This window comes from Zeus faber (assembly GCF_960531495.2).
Source record: "Zeus faber genome assembly, chromosome: 18".
Classification (NCBI taxonomy): Eukaryota; Metazoa; Chordata; class Actinopteri; order Zeiformes; family Zeidae; genus Zeus; species Zeus faber.
Window position 1 is genome coordinate 2153846 of NC_137210.1, and position 14006 is coordinate 2167851.

General features: G+C 42.5%; 1 protein-coding gene across 1 annotated transcript; it reads right to left on the minus strand.

Moving 5' to 3' along the window:
* Window positions 1-9930: 9930 nt before the first annotated feature.
* Window positions 9931-13799, minus strand: cUnh3orf38 (chromosome Un C3orf38 homolog). Its single transcript, XM_080019472.1, has 4 exons — window positions 13607-13799; window positions 12673-12848; window positions 11187-11407; window positions 9931-10497 (listed from the first exon to the last, which is right to left on the minus strand). Exons 1-4 carry the CDS (start codon window positions 13731-13733, stop codon window positions 10134-10136), a joined length of 888 nt encoding a protein of 295 aa, XP_079875598.1. The 5' UTR covers window positions 13734-13799; the 3' UTR covers window positions 9931-10133.
* Between the last annotated feature and the right edge of the window lie 207 nt (window positions 13800-14006).

Sequence of the window (14006 nt, forward strand, 5' to 3'; positions counted from 1 at the left end):
CCCCCTGGTGACAAATACTGATTGTTAGTGGGTGTTACCGGGTTTTTGGTGTGGTGGAAAAGGGGTATTTGAGGCGCTTAATACAAATACAACTCAACAAACGACACAACTGAAGAAGTGACCGTTTCAGGGACATTTACATTTTACATTACACTTTATGAGTGAAGGTTCCAATACGTTAAATACGTCGGCTTAAAAATTGTTTTATTTTTGTATTAAATTTGTATTAAATAAATAAACAGATTTATCATTTTATTTTGCATTCTTGTAGTATTTAATCATCGCATCTTCTCATTTATTTTTCTCCTTCAGTAGCCATTTTTAAATACCCTGTCCTTCTCTACCAAATTAGTGATTTTGACGCCCCCTTGTGGATTGACTCCGGCAGAGCCCCAAAACGCGCAGCATGGTATGTAAGCAAAACAGCCACGTACCTGCGTTTAGATATGTAAGGCCTAACAAGGTTAGCAAAATAAAAACTGTGAAAGCTCCAGCACAAGCCACAGATGTGTCTTGATTCCAAAAGTTTGAAAATGAGTTGGTGGGGATGAGACGGCGACTCTTTTTAAAATGTTGTATAATTAGTGACGTAGAAAGCAACTAAAAGTATGAATATACGGGAGTATCCTCCCTGCGTTTCATTGGAGAAGAGTTGTGTATTATAGTTAACAGAAATTTCGCCACTCAGATTCTTGCTTGTAGTCCGCACAATCTGCTCTGAACGGATGCTATCTGTAAACTAAACAATGCGTGACATGTGATGGGGGGTGTGATGTGACTGAGATGTTAGTGAACCATAACCCTCCAAGCCAAAGCCTGCGGCGCAGGGGGCGGGCCACAAGAATTCCAAAAAACAGCTGGCATGAGCGTGGTTCAAAGGCGGGTTTGTCTCCGTTTAGAAGCTGCCCGCCCACCGCTTACCCTACGTTTTAAATGCACACGGTAACCAAGAAGAAAGTCTATATATTTTTAAAGGTACCACAAAGTTAAAGCCTCACACTTGCCTTTCTAGCTTCGCGCACAGAAGCCAACTGAATATTTCATGAGTTACATTTGTATTGAAGGTGTGTCATCTGAAAGATCAGTCACTACTGGTGGGTTGGACCGGCAGTCCGGTGGATGTTAGTTTTCACTGTATTGACCACACACGTCGTGCATTTAAACATGATAATACAATTCACATCCAGCACATTAAATACATTGACTACGAAGTAACTAACTATAATGATTTGCATTTAATGTCAGCACCTGTAGTTGGCATGGTTACCATTGGTCCACATTGGTTATCGTGTGCATACTACTGCATTTTAAGTCGCATTCTAAAATGACGGGGAACCAACATGTTAATAAGGCCTTTGTTGAAAAATAGCAATGGTATCCTTTAAAATGGTGCAAACTCCCAAGTTCTTAGCATCACATATTGACAGACACTCTCTATCACCCTCTTTTATTTTTTTAGAGGTGGGGCGTGGTATTTGGGGTATCATGGGGGAAACATAGACATGGGCTGGGTGCCTAGAGCACCTACCAGATGAGGATGGATGAGGACATATTGGCTGACAGGGATGGGGGAGCTGGCTATCTAGCTTATTCAGACATGCACAGGGGAAGGGCCAGACATTGAGGAGAGGGGGTGGGGGTGTTGGGGGAGGGAGGGTTGGGGGTGGGTGGGTGTTTTCTTGTAAAGGCTAATGTGGCCTTCTCGTGCACTCTCCTATATGATGTGTTTCATAAAGTCTTTGTGTTATCTTTGAAATAAGCAAAATAAAAAAATAAAAAAGAGGATCGTCAATAATGTTTTTTTTGTGCCAGAAACCATCATTTTTCTCTCTTGGCTGTCTAGAGCCACCATGGTATTTGTAAACTCTCGTGAGGGTGACCTTCCCTGACTCCGCATTTATTACAGCGAAATCGCAGGGTTTTCTTTCCACATCAGTGGTGGCCAGGGGAGTTACCGTAGACAACCAGAATAAGCCCTCTGTGAGTCGGCAATTGATTTGGCTCGAACCCTCTCTTCAGGAGGGTGTTGCAGAGGAGCCTTTGAGCAGCGGTCGGGTATCCGAAAACAAATACAAACAGCGGGGAGGGAGCGGGAAACGCTGCACAACCCTATCCACGGGCTGCTTTATCAATCAATATGACCTTCAAGCTTCTCCGCTCTCTGCCTCAATCCCCCAGCATCCTCCGGCCCTCCAGCATACTCAAGGCCAGCTGGGTAACGTAGGCTTTCAGCGAGCCATCAGAGCTCATTAGCTAGACATCCTTTTAAGAGATATCGGCTGGGTTTGTGTCAATATCCTTTTGCGTTTTTCGGCAGACTCTCGATTCAGATGGCCTCATTTAAAAAAAAAAAATTAATGACAAAAAAACAAAACAACAACATGACTTGTACTTGTGGAGTCATTCCTTAGTGGTGAATTAAAGTCAGCTCTTGAAAATAAAGGAAACAAGAAATGGATTTAATAAATGTATACGGTGCCCTTGGGAAATCGAGTCCGGAACGTTTTAACTCACTTCCGTCTGGAGTGCCGGGCTCTCTAATCGGGTTACGTGGGCTCAGCGAGGAAGTAGTCAGGCTTCAGGGGGTTTTATTTGCACCTGGGCCAGTTTCGACAAACCCACTTCGCCCCCAATAGGCCCTTTAAGGTTCAGCTGCCTGATGAATCACTCCAGATGAAGTTCTTTAGGTTCTGAGGTGACCGGGCTAGTGTGGACCAGAGGCCACACAACTGGGCCTAAGGTTTATTTGTTTGCTTTATGGCCTCTAAAATACGCTCAGACAGTAAATGCTTCAGATTAGTAGTATTCAATGACTTCAAAAAAAACTCTCACACACATAAAAAAAATAAAATAAATTCTCAGAGGGGCATTTTAATTATCTGTGTCGGAAATTCATTAAGTACATTTAATGATAAGGTGTGACTTAAGGTTGTTCAGCCTTTGGACCTAAATTGTGTCAGGCCGCAGCAGTCGACAGCCTTCAGATGGAATGCCAAGCCGCTCTGCTAGCACAGATGTTGAGATGTATTCCACCTGCTGCGATGTGGGGGACTGAATTATGGCCCTGGGGTCAGAATGACTTTCCTCCATTATCCACAGCGCAGCGCGGGCAGCGTGGCCAAGGCATGGAGCAGACACAGCCACTGCTGGTAACAGCTGGTAAGGGCATACAAATGGCCAGCTGCTGATGACATGGGGGTGGTAGTCACTGAATCAATTGTAAAAAAAAGTATTCAGTTTGTTAAACCTATGTTTTTTTTTTGTTTTCCTCAACGTGTGTGTGTGTGTGTGTGTGTGTGTGTGTGTGTGTGTGTGTGTGTGTGTGTGTGTGTGTGTGTGTGTGTGTGTGTGTGTGTTAATATATATATATATATATATATATATATATATATATATATATATATATATATATATATATATATATATACCTGAATAAATACCACAATAAATAAAAAAAATCTATATATATTTTAAAAATATATATATTATTGTGTACAAATTTGTAAACACCTAGGTAGTCACTGAATCAACTGTAAAAAAAGTATTCAATTTGTAAAACCTATGTTTTCTTTTTTGTTTTCCCTCAACATATGTGTGTATGTATATATACAGTATAGATATGTAATAAATTCCACAATCAAAAAATGTACAATATATATACATTTAAAAATATATATATATTATTGTGTAGCAGTTAATTTTTCAGGATTATATTGCCTACATTTTCAATTTGTCAGGTTTATTTTCCATTATCCTGCCATATTTTATTGTGTGTATCAATTGTGAGGGTTATTGTATTATTGTGTATTATATACGTATTATATAATTATATATTATATTATATTGACATTTTCATTGTTACATTTCTATATTTTTATTCTATTGTTTGTAAGCAGGGCCGACTCTTCTAATAGAAGGCCGCCTAGAGTGCCATCCTGAGGGGGGGCGCGGAGAGGGAGCGATAGGGGCGCAATTTGCGCACCTGTCTCCCTCTCCGACGGTACCGACGGTGCCTACGGGGTGCCGCCAAAGGAGTGACAGAACAGTGTGGTTTTATTTTGGATGTAGGTAATATGACTGTCTCCGTCGCCGTCATTTTGCCTAGAGCGGCAACATGGCTAGAGCCGGCCTGTTTGTAACTATGTCTATCTATCTATCTATCTATCTATCTATCTATCTATCTATATCTTTATTACAAATGTTAAAACCTTTAGGCTGCACTTACCATTATATGTCACATTTTCAATTACTTTTTGGATGAAGTTTTTTTGTTTTTTTTTACATTATATGATTTAGGCTATGCGTACTATGTGTGTGTTTTACTATTTTTTTACTTGATCCAATAAAAATGTCTGTGCATTATATTGCATTGCACCAGTCCTTGTGTCGTTGTGGGCACACATATTATGTGTGCTTCTATAAAGATGGCTACGGCCACGGCTTCCTGAGTGGAATTGAAATTAATGACCGTAATCAGACAGCAAACAGTGAGCCAGGCAAGGGCAATTAATACAAGCAGGCGAGCAGAGGAGCTGCACCGGGGGCCATGCAGCCAGGACTTGGGGGGGCCCGCTGGTCCGGATGCCAGGCTGAAGCTGAAGAGATAGAGGATTAAGATACAGCAGCAGACTGACTCTGCAGAGCTACTATACCAAGACTAATGCACAAACACACAAACACACACACACACACACACACACACACACACACACACACACACACACACACACACAAAACACACACACACACACAGACACGCAGATGTCTGTAAAGGCGCTGGGAGGCTGGCAGCGAAGCACACCCAGTGCAAACCGGCCATGTGCTTGCCCACGCCAGCGTCAATGCCAATGCGAGCTGACAACCTCTTGGCAATGTTCTGATAATGGGGGGGTTTGCAGCGCCGCGGGAGGGAATGATCAGGACGGGCAAGAACTGCGCTGCGCAGGAGGAAAAAGCAGGACGGAGGGCTACAGTGGCAGCAGCTACCTATGATGGGCCCCTGGTGCAATGTTTTTGTTGTGGACCCTTCCTCAACCTCAGGTGCACGCAAAAATGCATTCAGTCCATTTTTCCCACAATTCACTGTACGTCAGGAATGTTAATAACATGAATGGATAACGGTAATAACGGCATGATGGAGGTAATGGACAACTGAATTGCTGTTTCCTTAATTCTAACCGATTGTTCCAGTGTAAAGGCCTGTGCAGTTGTGGAGTTCAATGCGGGTGCTCTAAGGCCATTGGCCCCAGCGCAGCTGCACTGCCTACGTCTCCATCACTGAAGAGATATGTAGCGGGGGGGGGGGGGGTTGTGCACTGTGTGTAATCCAAAATAAGTCTCAATGTGGTGTTTACATTTTTTGGGGCGGGGGGAGGGGTTACTTTTCTTCCTGATTGAAACATCCTTGGCTGTGTCCATTTGAGCATGTGTCTGGCATATATTTTCCTCTGGTGTAAGCAAACACAATGTAAACAAAGTGTAACCCCCCCAAACACACACACACACACACATACACACACACACGCATGCCCTCCGTCCTGCAGAAATTGCTCGGCTCCCCATAATTGACGCTAAACGAGAATGTCACCGCTCAGGATCTCTTCACTCAGCCCTTGTTTTGTTGCATGGGATTCGGCACATTCCCTGGAGGTCTCAGTTTCCACTGTTTACGCGAGATAATTATGCGTGCATGTGTATGGATACACCGGAGGGTGGAGGAGGGGGGCGGGCGGCTTACGAGAGGAGGTGCATTGACAGGAGCTGGCGACGGGCTGCCCGAACAGTCCAAACCAATTTGTGTCGAAATGGAACAATGATGTCGACTGATGGGGCCTGCCGTCCCCGACACAGGAGAGATGATAGATCTTGGGATTCAAGGATTCTAACGAACTCCCCCAAAAAATAACTACCTCCCTTATCAAAGGAAGCCATAACCATGCCTCCCAGCCTTTTAGCTGTGGAATTATTACTAAATTATTTGGGGGGTATATCATCTTCGGAGACAATAAAAAAGGCCTATGGGTAGGAACAAACTTTGAAAGAGCTGCTATATGAAAGCTGCTCTGTTGGAGAGGCAGTCCTGTAGTATACAGAAAATGACAAACCGATAAGACCAAACTTTGATTGCTTTCTCATCTGCCACATATTTGTAATTCGGTGGGCAGGAGAAATACCCGCTATTGACTAGGCTACCCTCTCATTCATAAATCCTTTTTTTCGATTGCCTTAAAGCTGTCACCTTCACCGACACCTTTGCGGCAAATCAATAAATAATCCTCGAGAATTCCATGACTCCTGGAATACAACATTGAACAGCAACCGCTTTAATGTGTCTGCCTCTTAGAAGCCTATTAATTTAACGGAGACAGTTCAAATTTGGAGATTTATCGTGTTTTTTCATGGCCAAATACACTCTCTGTTGCCAATAAACTTGCTCAGGTGGTTGTAGGCCCTACTCGGAAATTGATGAATTTCCACTTATGTAATAAGCGCTAAAAGATTTTTTGCTCTGGCCCAGGATCAACACATTTTCTCTGGTGTGGTTTGTCTGCCCTCTTCTGGTCTTTTTGTGTCAGATAATCATATGGGGGATGGGGGAGTGGTGGGCGAACTAGTAGGATGGAATAATGACTGGGAGTCTGTAAAAGTTTATTAAAAAAAAATCCCATATTTGGTATTCATCCCATATTTATTTACCTAGCACTTTATAAGAAACAGCCAGTCAATGTATTTGTGTTGCGCATGTGCTCCTACAGTGTATGTTGTTCCCATTGTTTGTGGCGTGGTCATCCTGTCCCGTCAAGAACACATTGATCGGACATGTGCAAGAAGTGAAAGGCAGCTGTGGCGAATTTGCTAGACCAGCGTAGCTAGTTTGTGGTCACTAAAGTGACAATATGGATGAACATTCACAAAGAAGAAAAGCACCCTCGGACGAAAAAATATCACCACCACCTCAAGTGACGAAGAAGTCAACTCAACTCAAATCGATCGATCGGAAGAGGTGATACCTTTGTGAAAAGTAAGCGACCATCTCGGAGCGAGGGTGGAAGTAAACCCGGATGTAAAAAAAAAAAAGTAGCAATTTCAAATTAAATTCAGGGACTTTGAGTGTAAACCAACCGACATAGATGTTATGGATTCGCACTTTTATCGCTAATTAAAGTTGGGACCCATTTAGTTGAACTAACACAGGCATGTATACCAAAGTGTGCAAATGAAGAACAAATATAGAATAAAGAATAAAAAAAACAATTCTGTGTGTGTGTGGGGGTTGGGATACATATACGTTGTTATCCATCAAGAACGTAAATTATGATTTTTTTACAATTTAAGTCAGTCTTTTATGGTTCACCACACATAGGCTGTTTCAAAAGGCCCATGGTTTCAAGTTGAGCTTGTTTCCTTATGAGAAACACACTCTCCTATTAGAAGTTAGGGAGGGGGCGGCATTCTCCAGAGTCTGAACCCCTCGCAGACGCCACTGTAGTGGTATTCCTGAAGCCGTGCGTCAGCACTGTGCCTGTGGCCAAACCGCTTATTAAAACGCAGAGGATGCTCGGGCTGTAAAAGCAGGAGGCGAGCAGCTTGTTATTATTCTTTTAGAGAGGTGAAACGGCCTCAGATCAATGGCAGGAGCGGTTTCCCTCTCACCGCAGCTATGGCCCCTGTAGAGTACAAAGGGGCCAACCCCATAGTCAAGAAATATTAACTATTCCAGAGCCGTTTTTTGTTTTTTTTGTTTTTTTTTAAGGGCAGCCAAGAATAATTCCCCACATTTAAGATGTGTTCCCACCAAAGCCAGGCGGTCTGGTGTATTCCTTGTCCCGTTGCTTTACATTTAACATGAGTGAGAGTGCCCGTGTGGAACATGAATCACCAAGAAGCATTCATTTCCTGAACTGAAACTTTGTGGAACTCAGCTGTAGAACATCTATGGTATATAGATATATGGGACATTTTATTTGAGTATTAGATATACACACTAGGTTAAAAGACAAGGAGATTAATGAAATTGCAGTGAAATTCAGGGAATGACTGAGAAACATTTCTGGGGGTGTTACTGCTGCCCAGACCACAATGGACCCCAACATAACCAGCCCAAGGCAGCAAAGGCTTTCCCCCTGATGCAGCCGGCCACTGTGGCTAATAAGAAGCAGGGTGCGCCAAAGAGAATTCAAGTAAGCATATACGTAAACAAATGTAGGTAGGAAATTAATTTGTAAAGGCATATGTAGAGAAAATGAGAAACTCTAAATAAGGTGTGAAATATGTTTACATGATCCCGACTCATCGCCCACAATCACCCTTCAATATTCCTGAACTTCAACAAAGATAGCTGTAGTCATTCATAACAGCAAAATGTTATTTAAAAATGTGCAAAGTCTTGAATACTAGACAGTTAAATATATTAAACTTAAGCTTGGATAACGTGAGAAGTTGTGAACTTGTTGTGGTGCATTCTAGGCGCCAAATAAATACACTACTCACAAAAAGTTAGGGATATTCGGATTTTGGGTGAAATTTCAGGATGAATCTAAAATGCACTATAACCTTTACAGGTGAACTTAATTTGACCTTCTCTAAACTTTTGAATGCACATGTCCAACTGTTCAATGTTTCAGTACTTTTTGCACAACTTGCTGTTCTCTCACAAGGAGCTGAACAGCTTGACGTCAGACCATTGTAAATTCGAAATTGGCGTGGTCTACGTTCTAGACGACCTGCAAGGGTACCTGACCACACCACTAGGCACAGGCATCATCGTCTTGCACGGGCCAAGGAGCATTTACGCTGGACGAGGGAGCAGTGGCCTCACTGCTGTTCTCTGATGAAAGTCGATTCACGTTGAGCAGAAATGATGACCGCCAACGATGTTGGAGACGTCAAGGAGAGCGCTACGCATCAGCCACTGTTGTCACCAGACGAGCCTTTGGTGGTGGTGGTGTTACAGTGTGGGCAGGTGTGTCTAGTCAATACAGAACTGCCCAACACTTTATGAATGGTACAGTGACAAGCCCATACTACCTGAACGACATCATTAATCCAGTCATTGTGCCCCTGCATGAACAACACAGGCATCATTTCATCTTCATGGACGACAATGCTCCAGCTCATCGAGGTCTCATCATCAGGGAATGGCTGCTGGAGACTGGGGTACCTCAAATGGAGTGGCCTGCACTTTCTCCAGACCTGAATCCCATAGAAAACCTATGGGATCAGCTGAGTCGCCGTGTAGAGGCTCGCAACTCTGTACCCCAGAACCTCAATGACCTGAGGGCCACCCTTCAAGAAGAGTGGGGGTCCATGCCTCAGCAGACAATAAGTCGACTTGTGCACAGCATGAGAAGTCGTTGTCAAGCTGTAATTGATGCTCAAGGCCACATGACAAGTTGAGACATTGACATTTCCTGTTGTGGTGTACCCACAACTGTTGTTGGCTTTTGTTTCAAATAATTGCTTGAGATGAGGAAATCACCATTGCTTGCTTCTACTTAAATGCCATACTTTCATGATATATCACTGTAGCGTGAACTTTTTACATTTTCCATAAATTTCACCCGAAAGCCATATATCCCTAACTTTTTGTGAGTAGTGTATATGGCTGTGGCAGTTTCTCCTACCACGTACCACCCAAGTGGTGGTTCAGGGACCTCCGGCACAGAAGACAGGATTGTAAACACCAGTTTATTGCAGAGAGAAGGCTAGGTGGAATTAGCCATGGAGCAGTGTCATGACAGGGCTCCTATCTAGGGTGTGTGGGGATTTTAACATGTTGCTCGTTAGACCAACTAACGAGCAACGGGTATTGACGAGGCCACTCTGACCCAATCACCTAGATCCAGGTCAGGCCTGGCTGTTCAAATCACACCAACCCCAAACCACAATAGCAAATTATGGAGACAGACAACTGAGTTTTATGCGGGAGGCATTAAAACATTTGTGCACTTAAGAATCATTTCAAATCTTTAGTATATCACATATTTACAAAAAGATGCCACCTTAACCCAACGGACGGACATAAATTACTGATGTAATCGAATAAATCCTCAAGGCATGATAAACGTTTATTTTCCCATAATTTCTTTCTTCTGGTAGGTGACCCTTCAAAATGAACAGGTGAGAGCGTCTCGTCACCTGCAGAGGAGCTGCAGCTCATTGGAATCCAACGTCAGGGAGGGCGACAGCTCTTCTGCCCCCATTAAAATGTCCCGCCCCCTGATCCTCAAATTGACAAACTTAATTTTCCAGCTGTTGCTGTCCTGTGGGGAGCGGATGAGGCCAAATGCCTGCTCATAGATGCCCAGGCAGCTAGCGTCCCGGTGGATGGTTCCAGCCACGGCCACGAGCACCAGCCCATGGGCAGAAGAGGTGACCCGGAGGCCGTGCGGCTCCAGGTTGGGGCTAAAGATGAGGCGCTCGTCCTTCGCCAGGGCCAGGAGACGTAGGCTCACCAACTCAGCACCCTCAAACTCCTCCGTCTGATGGCTGTCAGTGCTGTTAATAGGATTTGTTTTAAATAAGTTTGGAAAAAATGCTTTCAGCGTGAATGTTGCATAATTCAAGTGTTCAGGTATTACATAATACAATCCACCAGACCTTTAAGTGTTTTATTTTACTATGGGGTTCCATGTTTTATACCCACACACATTCAGTGGCCACTTTATTAGGTAGACCTGCTCGTCAATGCAAATATCGAATCAGCCAATTATGTGGCAGCAACTCAATGCATAAAAGCATGCAGACATTGTCAAGGGGTTCAGTTGCTGTTGGGGCCAAACATTGAAATGGGAAGAAATTTGATCAAATTGACTTTGAGCCCGAATGATTGTTGGTGCCAGACATGAAGGTTTGAGAACCTCAGAAGAGATCTCAAGAAGTTCACCAAGAATGGTGCAAAAAACATAAACATCCAGTGAATGACAACTCTGCCTTGTTAATGATCATCTCTAAGGAATATTTCCAGCACCTTGTTGAATCCATGCCATGAAGCATTCAGGCTGTTCTGGGAGCAAAGTACAAAGAAAGGATTAAAGACAACTATCCAACCATCAAAAGCAAATTGTGCCTTGATGAGAAATGGGAAAACCTACAACTTTAGAGAAAAACAAAAAACGTAGTAATTGACATGGCTATGACGCAGTATAAATAAATAAATAAATAAATAAAAAACCCGACATCATTACCTAGATATTAGCCGTAATTTTGCATCTGGCCAGAAGTGCTGTGGTCCCCAGTCTTGGGGCTGCTGTCCCCGTGAAAGGTTCTGGCTGTTGAGAAGCTGGAAGAACCACTGGCAAAACTGCTGGCCCAAGACCAGCGGATTGAAGCTTGCATTTGCCTCCATCTGATCAGGCTTGATATTCATTTCTGCAGCCAGTAGCCTGGTCTCATTGGCAACCAGGACCTGTGTGGAAGGAAAAACAAAATCTTGAATTGTCTATTTTAATATCACTGGCCACATGCCACATTTTGTAAATTGTAATTTGGCAATCGTATGAAATTCCCTTTCCTGATATTACAAGAGAATTAAAAAGGATTGCATTCCCCAGAGGTCCCGCCCAGTAATTCAATAGACCAGCTCAATGCTCAAATTAACATTGTTATTTTTCCATATTGTAAGGTTCCATTTCGAAGACTTTGGGGAAGAGTTAATCGTTCTGGGAAATAACATGTTCTCCACCCTTTTGATAAATATGAACCTACGATCTATTCCATAGATGGTACTTTAGATTTATTGTTGGGAGAAAAACATGTGTCATCAATACAATCTAATCTTTAGAAGTATCCCATATGTTGTCTGTAAGATAACATATGATCTACAAATGATATAGTGATACAAATATTAAACTTATTCTCAGAAGCCACAACTAAAGTATGTTTCAGAATTTATTGCAATTTAATTCTATTTTAATTATATTTCCTTTGATTCAAATTTGAATTGCAATTCTACATTATGTTTTCTACTGCCATTCACTCAATTCCAATTAAAGAATTGCATTAACCCTGTAACACCATTGTATCAAATTTGATACATGAGTTTACATCTGGTCTATGTCATCAAGATGATCAATACTTCCCTGAAAAAAACTGTTGTATACAATATGAGACATGTCTTCTGCTCTCTGGTGGATTATCTGTGCACTGCAGGCAGTAGAGGGGCATTCAATTCTAAAAACCAATATGGCTGCCTTCATTTAGAGACCCTCATGTTTTTTTGCAAGGAAATCTTTACTAAATTAGGAAAAGTTAAAGCCAGAATAACATTTAAATTGTTACTCATTTTTCAATGTAAATATTTACTGGTTTGAAGCAACTAATAAATACTTAGTACCTTAAAAGTTCCTAAAGATTATTTGTACCTTTTTTATAGAACTAAAACTGTTGAAAATGTGTGTATAAAGATATCATACAGCAGGTATATGAGGTAATTTATCTGTGTGATCAATGTGTGATCCCTGTGATTACCCATCCTTGCGGGTGATCGGTGTGTACACTGTAGTGTGTACACTACTGAGACAGGAAACAAGTCTTCAAATGTGCTGCTCTCTTTTGGTGTGTGCCTACAATAAAATGTTCAATGTGGGGGACTACCACCTGCTTGTATTCATATTTCTACACAAGTACTCTAATTACTTATTCCAATATATGCATTATCTTGTTTATCCCTACCTTTCCAGAGGACCAATGGTCCAGCGTCCTTTTCACCAACACATGCTTCTCACTATTTGGGGGCATCACAATCCCCTCTTGGGCCAGGTACATGAATATGAGGTTGCGGTGCACTTTCTTTCTCTTCAACAGCTCTTCAGCATCTTTGGTGTAAGCAAGAATTGCTTCCGTTGCCTCTGTAACGAAATAACAGAATAATTGAAGCTGGGTTAGTGTCCATTCCGCAGAATAACATGCCCTATATTAGGGGTAGGCAACCCGCTGTTCTTTAATCCTAAAGTGATGCAAGACGAGCAAGACGGACATGTCTTTCTAATGACTCAGGTGTTGGGAGTCATGCCGGCAAAACAGTTGTTCGTTCGCAACTCTGTAAATGCAAAATAATCATCCGAATCTCAGCTTGAAAAGAGTTGTGAGTGATGCTGTCTTCAGCAGCCCAGAAACATGCCAAACAAGTTCCGTGAGTTTCGATTTCGGAGAGTGGGTGAGTGAATGCATCTTTGACTCAAAAACTGAAAATAATGGCCCAGGATAGCATCAACATTGAAAAAACACCATCCATACTTTGAGCCGGCCACCGAAGTCCTCCACCCATTATACAAACAGAATAAACGAGTCTGAAACCACTTGTTAACTGCTGAGTCTCAAAAAATATCAGTGTATATAGATTTTCATTATTTTCATTTGTTATGTTTTTACATTCCTCCATAGTAAAAACGCGTATGCAAAATAATAATAATAAAACAAATTCATCTCAACAATCCCTCCTCCAGATCACTTGGCACTGCTTTCTGTTTGTGGAAAATGAAACCTAATCCTTACGTTATTCGCGGGGGGAAAATAGTACAGAACTCTAAACCGGCTCTTCCGGTACTAATTTATCATTAAACAGTAGTGATTTGTGGCCTTTGTAAAGCAGCTTTTTTCAACTCACCTGTGGGATTTTCAACTGTGATCATCTTGTTTGTAACTGTGTCGCAAAGTAAGCTTAAATCACCGTTTGACATTGTGCCTAGCAACCTCCTGCACCCAACGCGCTCTGTTTCCGAGAGCCCCGTCATTTGAACCACCTTCACAAATACGAATTATGTCGTTTGAAGACAATTCCGGCTTCTGCGGCTCTTCATAAGGAGTCCGTCGGGAAATGTCGTCCCTGCGGAAACTAACTCCAGCAGAGAAACGTTCCGCGCTATAATTGCGACAACACCGGGGGGGAAGGTTTCGCCTCTTGTTTCAGATTCGGTTTCCGAACCGATCGACTCGGTGAAAGATAAAATAAAGAGTCGTTCGATTTTCCAACTCTTCGTTCGTTGGAGTCAGTAGGGTTTCGTGCA